Source organism: Chelonoidis abingdonii, chromosome 6 (genome assembly GCF_003597395.2).
Source record: "Chelonoidis abingdonii isolate Lonesome George chromosome 6, CheloAbing_2.0, whole genome shotgun sequence".
Taxonomy (NCBI): Eukaryota; Metazoa; Chordata; order Testudines; family Testudinidae; genus Chelonoidis; species Chelonoidis abingdonii.
Window position 1 is genome coordinate 108,904,640 of NC_133774.1, and position 23,177 is coordinate 108,927,816.

General features: G+C 43.1%; 1 protein-coding gene across 1 annotated transcript in view; it reads right to left on the reverse strand.

Moving 5' to 3' along the window:
• Positions 1-10,806: 10,806 nt before the first annotated feature.
• The window catches only part of CCDC171 (coiled-coil domain containing 171), a 272,987-nt gene continuing 260,616 nt past the window's right edge, over positions 10,807-23,177 (reverse strand). Inside the window, exon 26 of the mRNA XM_075067320.1 lies at positions 10,807-11,599. Within this exon, the coding sequence (XP_074923421.1) occupies positions 11,585-11,599 (15 nt within the window). The 3' untranslated portion in view covers positions 10,807-11,584. The remainder of the gene's footprint in view (positions 11,600-23,177) is intronic.

Here is a 23,177-nt window from a genome sequence, read left to right on the forward strand (position 1 = left end):
ACATTGCTATGAATGCTTATACATTTTCCTGAAAACTATATTGAGTGTACTGAGAGCATGGCACTTTGTTCAGCACAGATAATTTGAAGTGCAGGTGGGCATGGAGACCTTGTGAAATTACAGAGTGTAGTGTGGTATTAGTCATCCCTCTCCCTCTGGCTCAAAGGAATACTACTCCACCTTGCTGTGCCATTGTGGGGGCAGCGCCATTGCACAGAGGAAGTTAGTGAATCAAGATCTAGGAGGCCCAGTACTCAAGCAGGCTGGGGCAGAGCACCAAACAGTCTAGGGGCAGGGTCCTTCAGGAACAGCCAAGCACCAATCAATCTAGGATCCCAGGTCCTCAGGCTGTGGGGGGGCAAACAAACAGTCTTAGGGCTTAGACCCTTAGGCAGGGCAGAGCTAGCCAACAGTATCACCTGTAATCTTAGCTTAGGCAGACAGCAAACAAACATAGGCCTCTTGGCCTAATGTGGGGAAGCTGCCACCCCAGTAATGGGTTTGGCAGCAAGGGATAGGGGGCCCCGGGCCCACTCTACTCCACCAGGTGCCAGCCCAGGACCTTAACCACTGGGTCAGCAGAGATCCAACAGAAACACGCTGACCGGGGTTCAGGCCACAACACAACCAAACTACTATCTGGTGTCCACGAGCTACTTCCTACACTCCCTTTGTGATGTACCTATGTCTTGGGGTTGTCCTCCATCTCCCTGGGATACACCGGCAGTGGCGGTCCTGGTAACTTCTCGGCATCCTGGTCAGCTGGTAGCTCTGGAAAGTCTGGTGAGCCCTCAGTGCTGCAGAGGTCTTCTCCAGGGCTTCCACTCCAACTTCCACTCCAGGGCTTCCACTCAAGTGCCTAACCAAGCTGGAGGCCCCACCTTTTATACTTCCTGTTCCCCCTCTCAACTTCCAATGTAAAAGGCGGGCCCAGCCTGGTCCGTCGCCCTCTGGCTTAAAGGAAGGCCACTCTGCCTCAGTATATAGAGATATTGTCCCGCAGGACATTTTTTGACATTCTCTGCCATTTGATGCAATCTGGCCATTTCTAAGGCAAAATACTTGTATAAGTGTCAGGGATAAGACATCTCTGTCTTGATGCAAGGAACAGCATCAAGTGAAGGGAAAATGCTCTATCTTTCCCTTAGGTTTGGTGGCAAAATTTAATAATGGGTTTCAGGAGCCCTCTCCCAGACACCATTGGGACTGAGTTGAACCATTGAACCATTAGTCATTGGTTTATGACAAAACGTGAATGGGAGCACCCAATTTACCTTCTCTTTGCTAATCCTGACTGTGCAGTACTCTTTCGTGTCCTTTCTTATTCATCTTGGGCTAGATTCTGGCCCCTAGTTGAGCTCCTTTGCTGCTCTGCACCAAGCAGAGCTGTTTTCAATGAGCTGTCAGGTGTTATCCACATGGTCTGCGGATAGCTGGCTGGTCACATGGAGCTGTTTTTTCTCCTTGTCTCCAGCAGCTCAGTTGTGTTAAGACAGCAAAAAATACATTTCCGAATATTCATTTTCCATGTAAGCAATGGCTGTAGTTACCACAGGGATGTTATCTGATCATGAACAGAAAAAAAGCTGGCTGTGAGCAAGACTCTTAAATCATGGTCTATGACAGAAACACTCTTGAAGCCCCCCAATATAAGATAAAAGCACAGGTAAAGAAATTATTGTTGATGGTCTTTGTTATTTTGGTTTTTAATATATATGATTATTTACCTGTGTCCCATTGAGGCATTTGGGTTTTAGCATTTATCTACTAAAAATGTTTTGTGGTAGGGTATTTTAGAGGCACTGTGTTTACTTAGAAACCATAGACTTGTATTAGACATTAGGGCTTTATGCACACCTGATTGTCCACTCACCACAAACTTCTTCAGACCCAGCCCTGCAATCAGATCCATGTGAGTGAACACTTGTAGCCAGGTGGAACAACATTTAGTGGAGGCTTGCTTGTGAAGATTGATTGTAGGATCAAGCCCATGGGTCCACACACACTGCACTAACTCACTATGCAGTGAACTTAATCCACTTTCAAAGTGTATTATACAATATTTATTAACTGGAAGGCTAGTATGCTTTAAGAATTGTGTCATGCACACAGATCATTTTAATGCGCACAAACCAAAGCTTGTACACAGTAAACCCTCAATGCAGACAAGCCTTTAGTGTCACATGGACTGGGAGCTGTGGGAAGTTGACACTCTGAAATAGAAGAATGGAGGTGGAATAGGAAAAATTCTAATTTCTGTTTTTGTAGGAGGCATGGGAGTTTAGAGAGATATGATGTGATTTTCAGAAGTGCCTAAATCCAATTGGATTTGTGTCCCTATGTCACTTAGATGCTTGAAAAGCCCACTCTTATTCATTGGTGAGTCCTGATATTATTATCAGCAACTGCTAACTAGTTTTTTTTTAAAAAAATTGAATCTCAAACTCTGAATATAATTGTACTATCAGCATAAAAATGATAAATTTTACTTTTTCCCACGTTTCTGTCTTTATTTCACTTTATTATTTTAGAAAGCTTCTGCTATTTAAGTAGTTATTTTTAATGCATACTAGATTATTTTACTGTGGCATCATGGGAACAATCAATGCCCTCATTTAATAATGTATCACTTCATTAAATGCCCCATGTAATTAAATAAAACAAATACTATATTGATACTGGGTAATAAAAATCCCTGATCAAATAGTTTTACTATGATCACAGTCATATATGCAGCACTTGCTACTAATGCTAAAGTTTGAACAAAATGTTGCATATTGAGACGTATGAACTAAAAGATAATCGGCTGGTGGGTGGGGGCAGGGAGTGGCCTTGCAATGAAGTAGTCAGCCAGGCATCCATTTTCTATTCTGATTTTTTAAATCCAGTGGCCAGGTTTTCTATACCTGTCCTGGTGGGATGTGCCTTCTTTGCTGCTGAATCTATCAGGACACGGTACATCCTTACCTCCACTGACTCCAGAGGGATGCTGTCAGAATGATGGCAGTGCAGATAATGGGAGGAGAAGCCAAGCAGCCAGCAAGTTAACGGGATGTTGTGATATAGGGCTATTGAAGGAAGACATCTCACAACAGTAAAAAGCGGTCTCTCATGCTCCCATAAATATCAGGACTTTTTTCTAAAGCCAGCCAACAAGCATGAAACTATCCCTTCCTGATGCACCTGGAAACGTCAGCTCTCACTTTTTTAGGAAAGAACTTCCTAGCTCTTTGCCTTACAAAGAGATCCATGGAACTGTAAACCCATCAAAACTGATTGGGAGGGTTGGAAGATTGTCACTGATTTTTTCTAAAGATCATGGATTCCATCCCCCCTAAAGCTAGACAGGATAGACCACTGGAATGCAGGCAGGGTCTTCACTTTTTGAGAGGATCTCAGATCAGTTTGCAGCTATCTACACCAAACACTAGGTCATATTTAACATCTTGTTATCTAGTGTGTTACAACATGGTATATTTTCCAGTGTAGTACCATGGCAGCTGCAATCCGCTGGGATGCTTGGGCAAAAAGCCCCAGGGTTTAAATAGGAGAGAACTTGGTGGTAGGGCATTCTTCTGAAGGATTCCTTGAATCTGGAACTACTTCTTCCTTGGTTCCGACAGTGCCTAGATTTTCTGACTCTTGTGCTAAGTCTTATCTACTTCCTTGACGTTTCCTGAGGGAGTTGAATGAGGTACGTGGCTAAAAGGGAGAGGAGTTTATTTGGGGTTATTTAGAAGGAGTTTATTTGGGGTTTTAGTTATATTGATCTGTATGAATTTTGTATGTACATTAACATCTTAAAGCACTTGGAATATTAAGCAGACACTCGATAAATTGAAATAGAAACAAAGTAATATTTTTACCAAGAAAGAAATGGGGGACCAGGATATAATCCTTGACTTTGAAGTGGTTTCATTTTTATGATTATTATAATGTTAAATGAACAGAAACTGGCTTTTTAGGGGGAGATTTTTACCTTCATCACTTATTAGCCATGTGTAACTGCTTAAATGGCAGAGTCACCTTGCCGCGTCATTAACTTTGTATAATTCCTCTTTGTGTATAAATATGACGTGTGGGTTCAGCCTCCAGTATGCTGATGTAACTCATGTTAAAGCTAGAGCTCGTTTCCATTCATTAGACATTCCATTTTGTCTGTGATGCCAAAGTTTTCCTTTTGGAGATTTTAGTCCCCACCCTCCTTTAGTGAGGGGCCTACGGTATACGTGCAACAAAACAAATACAGAGAAACCCCTCTCCATGTAGAAAAGCATTATCATGACATTGCAATGCCCAATATTAGTTATCTACAACTCATATCCAGCAATTGTGCTAGCTCAGGGTAGGAGGAGGAGCAGCCCATTTTGGGTGGCTGTACATCATCATGGATGTTAATGTCATTGCAAAATCTTGTGCAATAGGACATGGCACATGGGAAGAACATAGGGATAAGTGGAATAAATGTATATGAAAGGAGTCCAAGTTCCCCATGCAGGACCATAGCCAGCCAAACAAAAGTTTTGTGCACATATCCAGCCATGGAGCTGTGTAGTGGAATTTCCCATATGCTTGCAAACTCCTTTGCCTTAGCTACACACCCCACTATGGAGTGTAAGGAGAGGATAGGCTATCAACAGGGTCATTCTGTTTCTCAGGCATTTCAGCTGGGGGCAGGGTCTTGCTTTTCTCCTGGAGGAAGCAAGGTCTTCTTTCCCTCTTTGCCTCCGTGGGCAGAAAGGGATCCAGCCAGGGAACTGATCTTTCTGGAGGACAGAAGTGGCAGATAGGGGACTCCCAGCGTGGTCAATTCTCCCATTAGGTACTGGTGGGGCTCTATCTGCTGGAAGGAAGACTTGGAGTGAATGAGGCATTATCTCCTGTTGCTGCTCTGACTTCGGACTCTCCCACCTGATGAATCTTCATTTCACCCACCAGTGAAGAGGCACGAGGAGAAGGGGAAACTCTGGCAGAACTGACCTACCTCAGGTCTTGGAACGGGGGGATGGAGGGGTGGGATTTTAGCTGCACTCCACCATATTATCTCTTATGTAACCTCTGCTCATTTCTGGAAACACTTTAACTCCAGCTGAAGCCTTAACAATAGAAGAGTAGCCCAGCCCTGTTATACACCCTTACAAAAAATATAAATTTTCTACAGTGATTGCCAAGAACATTAGCAGCACTAAACTGGGTAGTGCTTCTGGCCATTACTGTGGAATCCTGTAGTAATTTTTACAAACTAAAAGCGAACTAAATAAATTATGCGTTTTATTGACCATATCTGCACTGCACGAGTATCTCGTAGAACTAATTAAGACTTCCAAAGTGCTGTCCCACGATGCACTGAGCTCAGTTTAAAATCTAAAATGGCTTCTCAAGTAGGAAGAGATAGTCTCTTCTTTGGTTGTTCCATTGTTTTGGACAGCTCTGGTAAGGGTTATTTCCCTAGAACATTACAACATCCGCATTGTCAGGAAAGAATAAGCTGGGATGTTTTTCTGGAACACAGCTTTGGTTTTCACATTGCAGCAATGTGTGCCATGTTCTGAAATATCTTCAAAGCTTTGCAACTGGACTTTAATTTAGTCCAGTGGTTCTGAAGGTCATTACATTGTGAACAGAGGATACATTTTTTTTTTTTAAATTACACTTCCAGCTCTTTTGCTTGCAGAGATAAGCTTCTGAATATAAACAGTTGCAATAATTAGTTGTATTCAATGCATAACATGGGCGACAGTTATTACCCTACTACCACCATTTTAAGCAATAGCCATCACAGTTCACTTTCCATTGATATCAGGAGCAGGCCACAATTTTGCTCCACAACAAAACCAAAAGAGAGCAAACACCTATAGCTAAAGCAGCAGCAGAGTCACCTGCATAAGGGCAGAGTGTTCAACATCCTCACTAATAAATGTCAGCTTGATTTGAATCACTTGCTAAAGTGCAGAGTAGCTGAAGCCAAAAGAACACACCTTTCTTCAATAAAATGGAATCCCACAGCATAAATAAAAGATTTCACCTGTGAAGAGTGATTTATTATCTCCCACTCACGGGAAAAATATATGTGATTTACCCCCTGATGACCACATCTCTTTTTGGAGGGGGGGAAACAACAGCACCAGCAACAACCTTCCCTAACCCCACCTGAATTTTCCCCAAAATAATGCAAAACTGAGTGGAACAAAAGGCTTGAGGCCTGATTTACCCCCACTTACCCCAGGTCAAATCGGAAGTAATTCCTCTGACAGCAGTGGAGTTCACCTGTGTAAAAGTAGTTTAAGTGAGAGGAGAATCAGGGTCTTGGTGTTTGAAATCAATAAAGGCACCCAACATGTTAGACCTGAAGGGGCACTAAGAGATATCACTGATTTACGTAGCTAGCCAAAAAGAATAATTCACTTTGGGCCTAAGTCCAATGTGAAAACCAGAGCTGTCCTTCAGCAAAACACTCCAGCTTATTCTTTCCTGACAATGCAGATGTTGTAATGTCTTAGGGACATAATCCTTACCAGAGCTGCACAAAACAATGGAACAACCAAAGAAGAGACCATTTTGTTCTACTTGAGAAGCCATTTTGGATTTTAAACTGAGCCCCAGTGCATCTTGGGACAGCACTTTGGAAGTCTTAATTAGTTCTATGAGACACTCATGCAGTGCAGATATGGTCAATAAAACTTATAATTTATTTACTTCACTATTGAGTCTTAGGGGCTTGATTTAAGGAGTTGACAACAGATGTTAAAGACGAGGAGGTATTCATGGATCAATGACCGGGTTTAAGTGTTGTCTAAGCTCTCACTTCACTTCTCCTAATCCCCTTGCTCTGACTCATACTCAGAACAAGGCAACCTTCACAAGTCTACTCATTATATCATCTTAAAGGGCCCTCTCTTAAGCGTGACCTTTAGTTACATGTGCAGAATGCAAAATTGTTGCTCAGTGATCAGACTAGAGTTGGGCAAAATTTTTCAGCTGAAAAATGCAGATTCAGGTCAACTGAAATATTTTGGAAATTCATCTATTTATTTCAGTAAAAAAAAACAACATTCAAAAAGAAATCAAAACTGTTTAGTTTCAACATTTATAGATGGAATGTTTCAATTTGAAATGTCTTTTCATTTCAATTTAATTTTTTAAGGGGGGGGTTAAAAAACCAAAAAGGTAACAAAACATTTAGTTTTGGGTTTAACACACTGTTGTTTTTGACCCCAAACTATTTTTTTTCTTTTTGTTTTACTGTAAAATGTTTGTTTTGAGTTCTGTCCAGACATCAGTTATTCACACAGCTCTAGATCAGACTCCCCTCCTCCAACCCATTCACTAATTATTCCCAGGCCACTGTATACTATGGACATTGGAGGTGACACACAATTTTGACATGTCCTTACTTCTTTTCTCCCCACTGCTCCCAGGTGAAAAAAACATGGTAAGGACTATGGGGAAGTGGCAAGTGAAAACATTACAGAGTACATTTACTATTTTTCCAGTTCAAGTCTTCATCTTTCAGAAAGAAACATTGGGCTGGCCATGAAACCAGCTCTCTCTCTCTCTCATATCTGGCAAATTTTCTGTGCCCCATCAGCTTTGTGTTGCTTCCCAGTGCAAATCAACCACAAGTGGTGCTTACACTGGTGCTGGGAGTGCGGAGAACCTGCTGAGCCAATGGCCTTCCTGGGACACTTTTAGGTGAAATAGATAACTACTAGAAATTCTTTGTTTTAATTTGATCCGGCTTTAAACCAAATCTAGGAAGCCACTCAGTGCCTTTTTCTTTTCATTCTTCAGCAAAGAGTCAGTTAGACTTCTCATGCACTGATCACCAGTAGGGACAGCTCTGAATGCATGACCAGCCTTGGAAATTCTCATGCGGCTGAAAATATGTTGAAGAAGCTTCATGAAAAGATCATTGATTGACTTACCCCTTGTTCTGTCTTCCCAAGGTTTATAGTCTCTAATAAAGGGGAAAATGTGGTTGTGTGCGTGACATGATTATTTCCCTGTGTATTTATTTAAATGAACATTATTTACATGAGTGATCATGTATTATTTACAAAGTGATCACTCTATATCTGGCCTATCAGTCCTCATGCTCAAAGAAAACCTGCACAATACTTTCCAAAGATGAGCCTCGGAGCTTAAATTCATTACTCTGCTAGACACTAAAAATCATGGGCTGAACAAAAACACTGGATTTATGGCTGTAAACCACTATCCCCTTCATTTTGTCCTATGACTGTAGAGATGTTAAAGGGCCACTCTACCTTGCATGGTCCCTTACAATATGTGCTAACTACTTATGTTAAACAATCTGTTCCACCCTGTGTTTTGCTGTGACACTGAGAATATATTTCCCAGACCTGAAGAAGAGCTCAGTCTGATTCGAAAGCTTGTCTCTCTCACGCACAAAAGCTGGTCCAGTAAAAGATACGACCTCACCCACCTTGTCTCTTAAAATTATTTATTTTTATGTACGCAGAGTCAGGATGAGCTGTACCCTGACACCTGGTGGTGAAGTATGGGAAGTGTGGAAAGAATGTCTGGAATGCGAAATCTCAAATATTTGACCCTGACATCTGGTGGTGAAGTATGGGAAGTGTGGAAAGAATGTCTGGAATGCGAAATCTCAAATATTTGCATAGGGACACCTACCCCATCCCAGACTATCGAGCTGTGGGACTGCTTTGTGACAGAAATGACTCAACCTTAGTTGGATGGTACTTGCTAGACAAGGGACATGGGTTCCAAAACCCTGTGAATAGAGAGAGGTTGGGGACAGGTATTTGTGCCTGGTGGTGCAGGCTCCTTGTGGAGCTAGAAGCACCAGTTGCACCCCCTCCTCTCTCCACTGTGGAATGTCAGAGTTGATTTTTTATTCCCTTAAGACTCTAGATACAGGTTGCTGAGCTGAACTCACTTTGGGCTAATGGTGCACTAGCACTGGGCTCCCCTACTATGTGCTGAGATCACTAAGAGCTGAAATCACAAAAGAGCTGAAATTACTGAGCTGGGAGCACTGAGTACTGTGCTAACTAGTGGGGGAGCCTGAAGCTATACTGTGGAACAGAGCAGCTGGCGGAGTGGAGCAGTTTATGGGGATGGCTGGAGCGGACCACAGGACAGCTGGTGGAGTGGAGCGGCTGGCAGAGCGGAGTAGCTGTGGGGCGTGTGGAGCAGCCCACAGAGCGAGCGGAGCCGAGCAGTTTGCTGGGACAACTGGAGCAGCTCACGAGGCAGCTGGTGGAGCGGAGCAGTTTGTGAGGACGGCCGGAGGAGCAGAGTGGAGCGGCTGGTAAGGCGGAGCAGTTCGTGGAGAAGGCGGAAGCAGAACCCACGGAGAGGCAGGGCAGTTGGCCCTGGACCACGTAAGGTGCCCCTTTCACCCAGGCGGGGGGGAGGGACCTCTACAGATAGACTCTTGAATTCTGTGGTGGCATTGACCAGAGACTTTTGGGTTGTTGGACTTTGGAGTGATTGGACTTAAGACCCTAAGGGGAAAAGGACATTGCCAAATGTACTTGGGGGGGTGGTTATGGTTTGTGTTATAACTCTGTTTGTGGTGTTTCTCCAATGGGATGCCGCATTGATTCCTTCCTTTATTAAAAAGATTTCGCTACACTCAGACTCCGTGCTTGCGAGAGGGGAAGTATTGCCTCCTAGAGGTGCCCAGGAGGGTATGGTATGTAAGTGTCCCAGGTCACTGGGTGGGGGCTCGAGCCGGTTATGCCTTGTGTTATTGAAACGGAACCCCTGGATACTGAACCTGGCCCTTGTTGCTGCCAACTCAGAGGGGCAGAAGGGTTACATTTATTTGTAACATGCAACCCATTGCCTAAGCTGCTGGTTACACTTTACATCACTAAAATGTAAGTAAAGGGAGATGCTGAGGAATGAACCATATGATTTAAAATATGCAATTTTCCCATGTATCATATTTGCAATGACACTGCCCTGTTCTGGTTTCCGGAGATTTCCACACAAAGGGGAAGCACTGGTATCCACACAAAGCCAGGATACCCTGGGTATGGAATCCTCTCTCATTCTGAAGGCAGGACACTGGGAACTTGAACAGACATGCTGTGGATTGCTGCAGTACTACATAGCCTCCTGTCCCCAGCCTCATGGAGTGTGTGGCCAGTGAATCCTCTTATATCATAGACCCACTGACTGCACTGTTACTACCTTTAGTCTAACCTAAACTGCCTTGAGTATTCCCTCAGACAAAGTCATCACAGAGCTCAGCCCTACAGTGCACAAAGGGTCAGTGAGTCTCCGGGCACTGTGTTTCCACTATCTGGGCTGCCTGCACAGCAAAATTGTTGCCATTCCACTGCATTTTAGGCCTTCTGCTGTCACAAAAGAACCAGGAAAATTTGGCCCTAGCATAGGAAACAGTCTACCCTTTCAAACATAAGCTTTGCAATCACTTGAGCTGTTGCTTCATAGTTCCTCACACCTCTCAAGAACTAACAAATCAGCCTTCCTTGGATCAGCTCAGCTAGGAATTGGTGGAATTCTCTCTCTCCTTTTTATGTTGTTACAAAGCACTGAAACCAGTATCTTTAAGCACAAAACAAGACATGTCAACATCATAAGCACCATTTTTCTCCAGAAGAGGTATTATCACCAGGTGCTGAAGAAAAAGAACAAAAGGGCACACTGAGAAAGAGAGTATTTGGGATATTCCAGAACATTAATAAATACAAAGCTTGGAGGGCAGGATCCTGGTCCATGACTAGTTTTCCTAGGAGCTATCATAATACAACTAATTAGTAGTAACAATGTACAAATTCACACACACACACACACACACACACGTAATGTAATTTTTGTCATACATTTAATGCTATGGTAGAGTAACCCTGGTCGTTCTCTTTCTCCCCTACAAAGAAGCAGTAGAAATATACCTCGATTCTAATTAATTCTCCTGTACGTGATAGATGCTTACTCATTTACACCAATCTGCACAGTGAGCTTTCAAAAGGGAACTTCAGCAGTAACTGGAGAATTCTCACTGACATTTCCAGTGTCTTGTTCAAACATAACAGAGAAAGATTCTGCCATTTCCATTGCTCAGTGTGAGTCTTTCTTTGATTGGGAGTTCTTCTTTGATTGGCTGTCTTTGGGTCTTGTTTTGCTTCCCATAGCTCTATTTTGTAATACCGTATGTACAGATTTGTTCAGGTCACAAGTGTGAGCACAGCAGAGTCAATGTTACTCAGCCTCTGAGTGGCATTTATTCCACCTTCCGCACACAGTCCCATCTTCTTCACTGGGGCTTTCAGTTTTTGTTTGCAGAAAATGATGGAAAAGTTAACTTTCTTTTGTGTCTGAGTATGGAGTTTTTAGCACTGTTTTGCATTGCAGAGAAGTTTTGGAAAGCCCACCTGCATCTAATGTGCTGTAATGTGACGTACTAATGTAATACAAGTTCTGTTTGCTTTTTCTCAATCCATTGCCTGCCTGTTGCATTATTACTGGAATGCTTCCAAAAATTATAATAAAAAAAGCCTGTTTAGAAAATGATTATCCAAATATCCGGGCTGTTCTTTGAGTAACAAATCCATATTGAGCACAGATATCACAGTAATAATGTCTCGAAGAAAAGAAAAATGAAAAATGTCAGTCAAAGTAAACAGATTCCATAATATAACCCCCACGAGGCCTCAATACGGTGTGTAATATATTCAGTTGCTCACACTTATCCCTTATTTTCAAAGCCATAAACTGGGGGGGATTTGTCAGAGTTTCAACAATGTAATTGTTGAGCTGTAAATTTTCCTGCTGGCAAGGTCCTGAGCTTTCCAATAATCAGAGGCAGGGATTCAAGGTAGAACTCACACACAATGGATGGTTCATAGGGGATGTGTGGAGATTTAGGAGGAAGCCTATGATGCCCACAAACTGTGCTGCCACAAAAGTTCGGAAGTGATCAGGAGCTCCACGCAGCACCATATATAAAATGTATGATACATAAACACTTTAATTATGTCACACGCACTATCCTTTGTGGTTGTGTGTGATTCCATGCAGAAGTACTGCAAGTTTAAGGTCCATAAACCACTCAGATATTCCAGCATTTTGAGCAATCAGATGCATGTCCACTTAAATCCATGGGGAAGAGGCTTGACTCAGGGTTCATTTTACAGCAGAACCCAAGAACAGTCAAGGGAATCACCAATATTTCTGTTAATATGGGCCCTAGCCCAGTGTTTCTCAAACTGGGGTCGCCGTTTGTGTAGGGAAAGCCCCTGGCAGGCCGGGCCGGTTTGTTTACCTGCCCTGTCCACAGGTCCAGCCAATCGCAGCTGCCACTGGCTGCGGTTCACTGCTCTGGGCCAATGGGAGCTGCTGGAAGCAGCACAGACCAAGGGACGTACTGGCAGCCGCTTCCAGCAGCTCCCATTGGCCTGGAACAGTGAACCACAGCCAGTGGGAGCTGTGATTGGCCAGACCTGTGGATGGGGCAGGTAAACCAACCGGCCCGGTCCACCAGGGGCTTTCCCTGCACAAGCGGTGACCCCTTTTTGAGAAACACTGCCCTAGCCCCAACTGGGGCTAAACTTCTTTTGACCACACAGCTCATGGCCAGAAAGCAAGCAGTTAGTGACTTTTTTTCATGTGGATGCTTATAGAGCTGGGTATGTAAGATATGTGATGGGGCTCAAAGTATTTGTAGAAAATGCTGCCCAGACAACATTCACACAGAAACACTTGAGATCTGATGCTGATATACACAATCTAGCCGGTCATGGAGCAGGAGGAGGGAGTTTCTATTCATTTCTCCCTTGATTCAGGTACCAAAGACCTTTAGACAGCTTCCCTCCCCCTGGTTGTGCTTAATTTTTCTGTCTCGCATCATAGACTTAAGCATTTGCTAGCTCTTGGGGGAGAGAATACAAAGACTGAGGACTCTGGAACATAGTCTACTACTTGATATCCTAGCTTTCACATAATTACTCTATTTATTGCTTGAAGAATAGCATATAATGCATTTCTATATGACCAGTGCAACTTATACTCCTCTGAAGTGCATTTTAAGTAACCTCCCTCACCCATTCACCCTTCTGAATACAAAATATGTTGCAATAATTATAATCTTCTGCTTCCCCACCACAGCCTAGGAGTGCAAGAGCCATGTCCATCCTACCAGGATTTCTCCATTACACACACTGTACAGTTTCTTCTTTCCCAGGAGGTAACAAGAATAATCCTTCCTCCATGCCTTTCCACCAACTGCCTGTCAAGAAGGGCCCCATAATTCACTCGTTCACAGCACCGAATGCAGCTGGTGGTGCTGTGATGGGATTTATCTATGCACTTCCAAGGGTCACCTGCTGTATGTGTCAGTACAATAGGGCATCGCACCAGCTGCTTTACCTTCACACCCCTTCTTTCTAGTTGCTTCAGCTCATTGGAGTTTGAAGCAACATAGTGGGCAGCCGTTCATCTGGAACATCCCCATGAGCTTCCTCTAGTACCGTTCCCTCTTTCTAAAAAGTATAGTTGGGTTGGGGGGGAAGGGAAGGGAAGGGAAGGGAAGGCTTCAAGAATTTAAGATATTATAAGCTGGTCAGATATCTTCCCCTCCAAAATCTGAGTTGGAAGGAGCAGCACAGCAGCCAGAGTCCACAAAGAGGGAGCGCAAAGGTGGCTTTTACCCATGGGATTTTGGACGGCTCCAAGGGCCAAAACAGACCTCAGATAAAACGAAACAGCCAGGGGCTATTCTCTTTTATCACAGCCTCCCTCAGTGTTGCTACAGTCCGGAGCAGCCCAGAATCTCCATATTTCCAAATGCTCTGGGCCCTCCTACCTCCACACACACACACTCCCCAGGCTAGAGGTTGCAAGGAGCCAGCAGAGAGCTGTCCACGGGGGCTCAGTGCAATGCCTGCCCTAGAGAAATTCTCCTCCAGCCCTTTGCAGGCTGTTCTCAGCCTCTAGGTGCAGGCTGGATCGTGTCAGAACTCGAGTGGCATCCCTTTGTGAGTTGGTAATTTAAAGAGGTTTTGTTCGATTGATTATTTTTAAATCAGCTTTCAAACTTCTTCTACAATGACTGACACTGGTGTATATTTCCAGTGTACACTGCCCTGGGCACCAGAGAGAAAAAGGCTGTAAATGCTTGCTGTTTCTTTTCCCTATTGAAACCATGAAGAAAGAATTGCCTCATCTCCATCTTCCTTGAATACTCTCAAAGATCAAGAAGCTGATAGACTAACATATTATAAATTCCACTGTAGCACCATTCTTTGACCGGTGAATCTGCCCTGGTTTGCCTCCAGCTTTATCGAATAATTAATCAGTTTCCCTTGGTCACACACACTCGCATTGTACATGGCCCCCAGAACACACACACTCCCTACCAACAAACATTAACTCCACACATGAGGCTCCGATTTATTTATTCGTCTGGCCCAGCTGGACTTGAACTAATCATTTTTCATCTGGAGTCTGATCCTGCACTCACTGGTGTAAATGGCAAACACTCCAACAGACTCCAGTGGGTGCAAGTCAAACCTTGGATGCTCACTAGACACTTGCAAGATGAGTCATGTGGGAGAGGACAGTCCCTCCTGACAATCTGGAGAGGAGCAAATTTTCCAGGGTGGGCCATGAGACATAAAAACTGCCTTATCATCAACCCACAGGGACTCAATATTGAGATGCATTGTGATGGGGTGGTCACCCCGCCATGCCTTGAAGGGCTTAAAACAGCCCTGAGAGAGGGCTGGGCTGATTGGGAAAGCAGCCACAGCTGCAGCCAGTGCAATCAGGTCCCAGCTGGCCCTTATAAGATGGTGGTGGCCCAGAAGGAAGGACAGACCCTCTCTCTAGCTCCCTAGAGAGAAGAGATCCTGGCTGCCTAGAGGAAGGTACCTAGGGTACAGCAGTGCTGGGGAAGAGCAGAGGGAGCTGGGGAGCCTAGCAAAGACCCAGGCTGCAGGCAAAGCTAAGGGCCCACAAAAGGGTACTATGGCTGCAGAGAGGCAGCCCAGATATAGGCAGAGGCAGCTGGTCCAACCCTCCCTTGCCGATGATGAGTGGTTTACAGACTGTCATCTGCCCCCAGTGAGCGGGGGCTAAATGGTGACTGGCAGTAGCCACTGATGCAAGGCTGGGAATAGAGGATTGGGGGTTCCCCTGGGTGGGGAGACCCAGATTGTGGGTTGCTGCAGTGAGCAGAACTCCTGGGTCCAGGAGGGACACAGGGGCCAGTGGCAGGTGAGACATCAGCCAGTAGAGGGTGCTCCGGAGCTGGAAAAGAGCTAATTCCCTGGACAACTACCAGGAGGTGCCGCACCAGTGAGTCGTCGCCCCGCCACACGCGTACACGGGGCCCATACTGTAAGAATAGTCACATAGCCGTTGTTAAAGTCATATTACAGCCTGCACTGGACTCAATATAAAATTTAGGATTATTTTTGGAGGTAGTGGTCGCATCTTCAGTTGTCCAAAATTCTGGTCTGAAATCTGGAGGGCATGTGCCCAGAACATTCAATAGTATTTTTATAAAAACTTATTTTACTGGATTTTAAATAAGTAACTGACAAATGTAGATGTCACAGTATTCAGTACCAGACACACAAACCACACTTAAGTGATATCTGTGTATTTAAATCCAACTTCTTCGACAAATACTACAGCATTACTAGAAACTCTAGGTCAGTGGGTATTGGGGGTTGGGAGTGGAAGGAAGGAGAAGACAATCTACCAGTGTCCAACATCTGTGTAGGCCCTTGTTCTCCTTGGTCTTGTTCTCTGGTCAGAGTGAGCTCAGATATGTAAGTCTAAATTCTGCTTTCAGTTAAAATCTGAAGGAATTGCACCTAAAGGATTGGAAGTGTTCAGGATTACAGTGGGTTAATTCAGAGCAGAATTTGGCGCCCAGCATATAACAAGTAGGAAGTTATTCTAAATAAAGATGCTGGGGATAAAAGTGATTGTTTTCTTTTCATCCTTCAATTTTGGTTAAATAGTTTTTCTTTTAATCAAAATGCTGCCCTAGCTTTTTTCTACATTTTCTACGGCTGTCGCTTTCTTTCCGTTGGTTTCTCTCCCTTTTCCTCTCTCTTTCTATCCATTCCCCTTGACCCCAAATGCACTAAAATGTCCCACAATCTCCCATCATCCAAAGGTTAGAGGGGACCGGTTTACCAAGAGTGCAGTTCATTTAGATTGACACATATACAGAGAAACTGGCAGCAGACAGCTCCCAGGTTCTGGCCCTGCATGCTGTTTCCATGGTTTAAGGAGAGGGGGTTTAAGCTGTGACCCATCAGTAGGTTGTGTGCATGCAGCAATAATGGAGAATGCGATAAACTGTCACCAGAAGACAGTCTCAATTCCCCGAGTCTTAATGGTAGAATAACACAATAGGGTCAGACTAAAAAGGTTTCCTTATGAAAATTTTATCAGCAACTTTGGTAAATTGCTATGGGAAAGGTGCCTTGCTCTCAGGCAGACCTGGAACCTGTTTTTACAAGGTACAGCTTGCATGCATTGCATCACCCCCATAAGATATTAAGGCACTCAAATTGAATTAACACCAAATCAGGCCGGTGCACTTAACAATACAAATGCACTTAAGGGATGCCTCAGAATGATTTGTGACTAAAGAAAGTAAAGAAGAAATTGGCCTTCAAGACCACAGGAGTGGTGTTGTGTGTCATATACAGGAAAAGCCATAAGTAGAACTTAGAATACCGGAAAACCATGAACTTCAGGGGCTTTCAAATACCTTAGACCCAGCCGTAAAGTAGATGGTCTCTTTTGTGGTATGTAGAAACAATTGATAAATAAATTACAGCCAATTTTCTTAGTGGCACAGTCTCCATTACCTCTGACAGCAGCGTAACTGCTTTGCTAAAATGATAAGAGGCGAATAATGGCATATCAGGTAGCAGCCAAGGAAATTCTTTGAGAGTTGCCTAATCTCTTCACAAAAGCAGTGACACAAAGATCCTTTGCAAAGGTGAACGAGATGAGATGTGACAGTAGATGAAGAATGCCATGCAGGCTGCTGCTATAGCAGCCAAATTATAATCCTAGCAATCATAGGGTTGTATTGCTTAGTTTTCCCTTCTCTCTTTTTTTTCCTCTCACTCTCACTCTCACACACACACAAACACAACAAAATGCCAAACTTCTTTTTTACAATCTGTCTTTTGGTCACACTACATTTGATCAAGATCTCCCTCACTCTCAGACTCTCTGGACCATATTCGACTCTGAGTTAGGGTCCAATCCTGCGAAGTTCAGAGTGCTCTCAATTTCCACTATGGTCAATGGGAGTTCATAATATTCTGCACCTCATAGGAACCACTTAGTGTCACTCGGTGGACCAAGCCTTATTGCTGATATAACTCCCTTTTGGTCAATATCCGTCTGGTGAAGTCCTATAGACTGGAATAATTTCATCCAAGCTTTGGAATTCTCTAGGTTGGTTTAAAACACTACAGGAAGGTTCTTGTTCTCTATAACATGTATAGGTCTTTTCTGAAGCATAGCATTGCACTAATTCACTTCTAACAGAATTTGGTCGTCTTCACTGAAGGAAAGGATTTCAGTCACCTAAGAAGACTGGAACTAACAGAGAAAATGTGACAAACCTAATGTGAAAAACTCTGGATAAAAATTAAAAGCATTGGAAGATTTGCCTGTCTGTGAGATAATACCTAACACGTCTGCTTCTGTTGTTTGTTCAGGAAGTAGCTGACTCAGCAGGATCTTCTTATTTAGAATATGGGAACTTCCTTCAACTGGGAGATGGCCCAACATTAACAGAGTTAAAGGAATCATGTGTAAAGTCACAGGATTTCTGTGGAAAACTGGGACAAGGTTTTGTTTTGTATTTTAAAAAGAACATGACAGGATGTTCTGAAACAATGAGGGACCGTTATGGGCTGTGTTGTGAGTCTGTTGAGCAACACACATGGCAGAATTCACTGTTAAAAACAAAACAAAAACTTTGTGAAGAACTAACAGTGTGAGACTGTGGCTGAATGTTTAGGAATAAGCTCACAGACTGCAGAGCACGCACCCACTTCCACAGCTCAGTTCTGAAATCCCAAATACCTACAACTGGCAGAGTTTAAATTAGAAACGTAGGCTAGGCTCTTATCTTCATCTCAGCAATAGGGGGCAGGAGAGAACGAAAGCACAGCAATCCAGGGGAAAAGGAGCAAGCAGCGGCATGAAGGTGAATGGCAGCCAGACCAGACACTCACCACCAGCAGCTTGTCTGCATAATCTATACACAATCCACGTGTGATGTGGGCAAAGAGGACATGGCAAGGATGATGGGGAAGGAGTCAGAGAAGAGGCATCTTCCAAACAATATTTTCCCTCTTATGCGGCTCAAAAAAACATATACTAAAGAGAGTCATGAATAATGATCAGAACAGAATTAACTTTCCCTCACTATCTGAGACCCATTAAAGGGCAGAGCGGCAAAGGAAGCATAACAACTTCTCTCAGGCATTACCCTGCTGTGGCAGCAGGGGAGTGGAGGGGTCCATCTGTGCATCTAGCCAGGGATCAACACAGCTAACACAGGATTTTCCATGGATTCTGGTCTTCTTCCTGTAGTAGGGGAACATACAATCCTGTTGCAGAGAAGGAATATATCTCCATCTGTGGCATCAAGAGAAAGGCAAATTACTTCAGATAAAATAAGAATCACACTGAACCATCACCTCCCAGTATTCAATGGAAAAGAATCTAAGGTTTGAAATTAGTGAATCACAGCTCCCAATCAGTACGTCATACCCACCCTGCAAAGTCTTGTAGCAAGGAAAGGAGACACCCAAGCAGCCAGCTCCTCTTCCACTCTGGGTATAGTGCTCCTCATCCCAAGTATTCATACATCTTTAGGGAGCAATCAACCAGTTTAGTTTGCCTTACTTATGGAAACTGCAAAGGGGCTGGAGGCTGTTGATCTAGATCCTCTGCTTATGGAAGTATTAAATGGTGGTTCAGGAGTCCTGTAAAGGAAGCTCATAATATCCAGTTCGACCAAGCACCTGACACACACTCAGCACCCCGATGCATCTTTAATGCAGTTTGCCGCTAACTTGTATTATTTACTCATACCTTACTCAGGCAAGCACCTATTGACTTAAATCAGAGGTTGCCTGAGTAAAAACTAAGTGAGGAATTCTGCCCAAAGCTTGGGTTGGTTCTCTTAAATTAATGTTGCTACTACCAGTCATTGACTTTGTATCTAAACAATTGTTTTTTAAGTCAGCACTGGGCCATTAGGCTATGTATGTAGTCAGATTCCAGCAAATTCATCACCCAGGATCTATTTTAAAATACATAACGAAGGAGGAGGATGTAGTCTGTGATTTTCTTTTATTCTATTTTATTTTATTTTCCCTAAAACTTGGAAAGTTTGATTAGTGTCCTTAACCAAGTGGACAGAAACTTCAGTTATTAGGTGTCATTTCCCTTCCCAGGACTCTTAAAATGAATTTACATTGCCACATGATAGACAGTAAGAATTCCCTCCACAGTCAGCCCTGCCTTCTGGTCTCACTTCAGTAGAATGATGTAAAGTTCTATTCCTTGCCGTCACAGGCCTGGATCTGTATGTCCTTGCAGCTCTTCAGTTGTTCCACCATATGTTAACTCACTCACATATTCTCACTCATTCTCTGCTAAATGTATTCACATTTCCTTATACCCACACATTCTGTCACACACACAACCTATTGATCCCAAGATACACTTGGTAGTCTTCTCTCTCACGCTCTCTGTCTCCCATATATACAGGGCAGATGAATATGGCATCTCTCTCTCTCATTAGTATTCATTTGACTGCCAAGTTTTCTTTGGTCAGTACTATAATTTTACCTAGAACTCTCCTTTCTTCAAATAATAAATTTAGTCTTTGCTCCCCACCAATGTGTAGATTGGCCAGGAGAGATTAATTGATATCTCCTTTTTGCAGGACATGGTTAGAGTGGGTGAGGGATTGACTTTCTTCACATTACATCTATATGGTAGCCAGCAATCAGGTCAAGCCCAGTGCCCATGTGAAGCTCCATTGACCTTAAGGTACAGATATTGAGTCCACTGGGGTTTCGTAAGGGAGCAGTGATGTGCATTAGCCAATCTAACTGTAACACATGACCTACATGTGTTCACATCACCCAGGCTCCCACCATTCCAGAAGAAAAGATATGTCCCTTCTCTCTCCATGTTAGCATAGATGACGTTTCAGAGGGCACATCAGTAAAGGACAGTGGGAAGCCTTTTGATTTTGGAAGCTTGTAATTTTTTTTACCAAAAAGGTGATGGCTTATTAGGAGGAGGCAGTTGCTTAGCTATAATGTATAGATTTGAGCATGCCATGGTGTGGAAAGGCTTAGAGTTTTGTCCACTAAAAAGAAAAAGGAAGTACCAAAAAGGAGGAAACAAATAAAATAACCACTATACAAAACAGAATTTCAATGGATGAGTCATAGCTAAAGCTGCATTTTTGTCACAGCTGTGACAGGAGCCGTGGAATTCATGTTTTTCAGAAAACTATCCATGACTGCTGACACTTGGGGACTTTTTGCATGTGGGTGGGTGGGATGTGATACTAAACAGTTGAATCAGTTTCAAAGAAAACATTTAGTGCTGTCAAGTTAAATCCAGGTCTGCAATGGAATATGACAAAGAGCAGGAGCTCAGTAATAACACTACAGTGACACCAAGTCCCCGTATAGTGACCTTTCAGTGAGATCTCCAGAAGTAATGAGATTACGCCCACTCCCAAGGAAAATAATTTTTTTGGGGGGGGGGAAGCATTAGATTGAGTTCAAAGGTTAGCGATGGCACAGCAACCACAATGATGAATAAATAAAATAAAGAACATGGGCAGGGTTCATTGTCCTATGTAGCACTGAGAACAAAAATTTCTAGTGTGAGTCTAATTCTAGTTTTTTGCACCAAGTTAGTTACTTACAGTTTAAAAACAACAAAACAAAGAACTCAGCCACATTTGATTTTATTTAATTAGATCTCTCTCTCTCTCTCTCAGATGTTTCTGCTGTACTTCATTGTTTTAGTCTCTAGATATCAGCTTATTTCCAGGATTTTTTCCTTTTTTAACATGGCCATGCATGAGTTCATTTACAAAAACATGTAGGCAGCCTTATAATTAGTGAAAAGGGATGTAAATGTTTCTACAATGTACATTACTGAAAACTAATGCTTACTACCATCTCACTATAAGGGCATGTCTATGCTTACTGGGGATTGATGCTGCAGCGATCGATCTACTGGGGGTCTATTTAGTGGGTGTAGTGAAGGACCACTAAATCAACCACAGATCATTCTCCTGTTGACTCCAGTACTCCACCAGAATGATAAGCGTAAGGTTTATTGTGTAACTTAGGTCGACTTATCCCTGTAATGTGGACAAGGCCTAAGTTTCCTCACCCTAACTTCTCTGAAAAATTAACTGTATTCTGGCTCTGCTCTTTACGAAAGGTGCAAGGGAAGTTGCAAATTCTTATTAATACCATAAATATCACATTCCCACCCCACTGTTAGCAGATAATGGTGCAAAGGTCACTCTCCTTAATCATTTTACCCATGTCCTCAATTGACATATCCTCAGTTCAACAGACATATTATGGCAAAGCTCCAATTCAAATCACAGGAAAACTTTAGCTCCCAGATTACATGACATAGAGACTCTACTTGCATTCAGCAGCATAGAAAACTTCTACTTCAACCTGTTTGTGATCAGCCTCAAATGGAACAATAAGTGAAACACTCTGCTGCATAACTCTCCTATCCTTTAGTGGAGTTACATCAGAAGGTAATTTACCCCAATATCCAAGGAGTCAATGTCTTCAGGAAGTCAACAAGGAACCAATTCAGAATTTGAATCTGGTGTGACCCAACCAGGAATTCAGATTTGCATTGATCTCAGAACAGTTAATACATCCATAATCCCAGAAAAAATAGCTCCAGTGAATGGCAGTAGCATTGACCTCTAATTTGATTGATTCTGTCTGCCTTTCTAATTTGTATGAGTCACAGCGATACCTACAGATCCCTCTTGCTAAGAACAGCCTTATGAAGATCTTTTGTTACAAATAAGGCCCTTTTAAATTGAGTTTTTTCCTTTAAGAAAATTACTACATGTATTCCAGCTGACAATATGAAGTGTATGCATATCTTCATGACATTGCCAGATATGGCTCCTCTATAGCTGCTCATGACTAACAGTGAGCATTTCAACAGCTGTGATATCATCACACTACCCTTAACCCCAAGCAGTGTTTTGGAACACTCAGACCTGATTTTGTTGGTGTATGTGCTTTGGTTACTGAACCAAAAGCCCAGCTTTCCAAGTCCAAGCTGTTCTGACCTTCCTACCTCAGAGAACCCGCCCACAACTCCCTTTATTACTTTACATTATCTTAGGTTTATTCCTTCCCAATATGGCGTCTCTGCTGCTTTGCAAGGATTGGTAAAGGACTCCCCTTGCTTCTGGAACACTGCTTGCACACAGGTTGTCCAAGCCCTTGAGCGCAAGAAAATATCAGCCCCTATTCTCACTTTGTTGCGGACACTCCACCTTGATCAACTGTAATGCATCTATGGTAGCCCTAAAGCAATGATCCTGCCATTACACCCTGGAATTGAGACCCCAAGAGCATATGGGTTTCTTGCCCTTAGCCTCATGCATGTAAATATTCTGCGGTTGAATGGAAGGTCTTTGCATAAAAGTGTGGAAGATGCTCCTCAGTAAATCCTTTACTGTTCACAGAAACCAGGGGGAATGAAACTATAGAACCATAAAAACCCTGATGGCTCTGCTATTTACTACCATTTCTCTCTCAGAAAAAACTGCTGCAACTATCAGCTCCATTTTCTAGTTCAGAAAATGAACTTTGTGGCTGATCACCTAAATGGGATAGGAGGGCTCCCATCTACTTTTGTATGTGCCTTGTAAAACAAATTAAACAGATCATTGCGATGCTAGACTTCAAGTCCAACAAATATTTCTGAGATATCCCCAATCACTAGGGCAATTTCCCATTCCCTCGCTGCAGTCATTACTTGTGAGACTTTGGCATGTTGTTAAACCCCGTTCAAGCCCACAAGATATCACCACATTCCAAAACAGCATTACAATACGCTGAAGTTGAAATGCAGCCATCAGT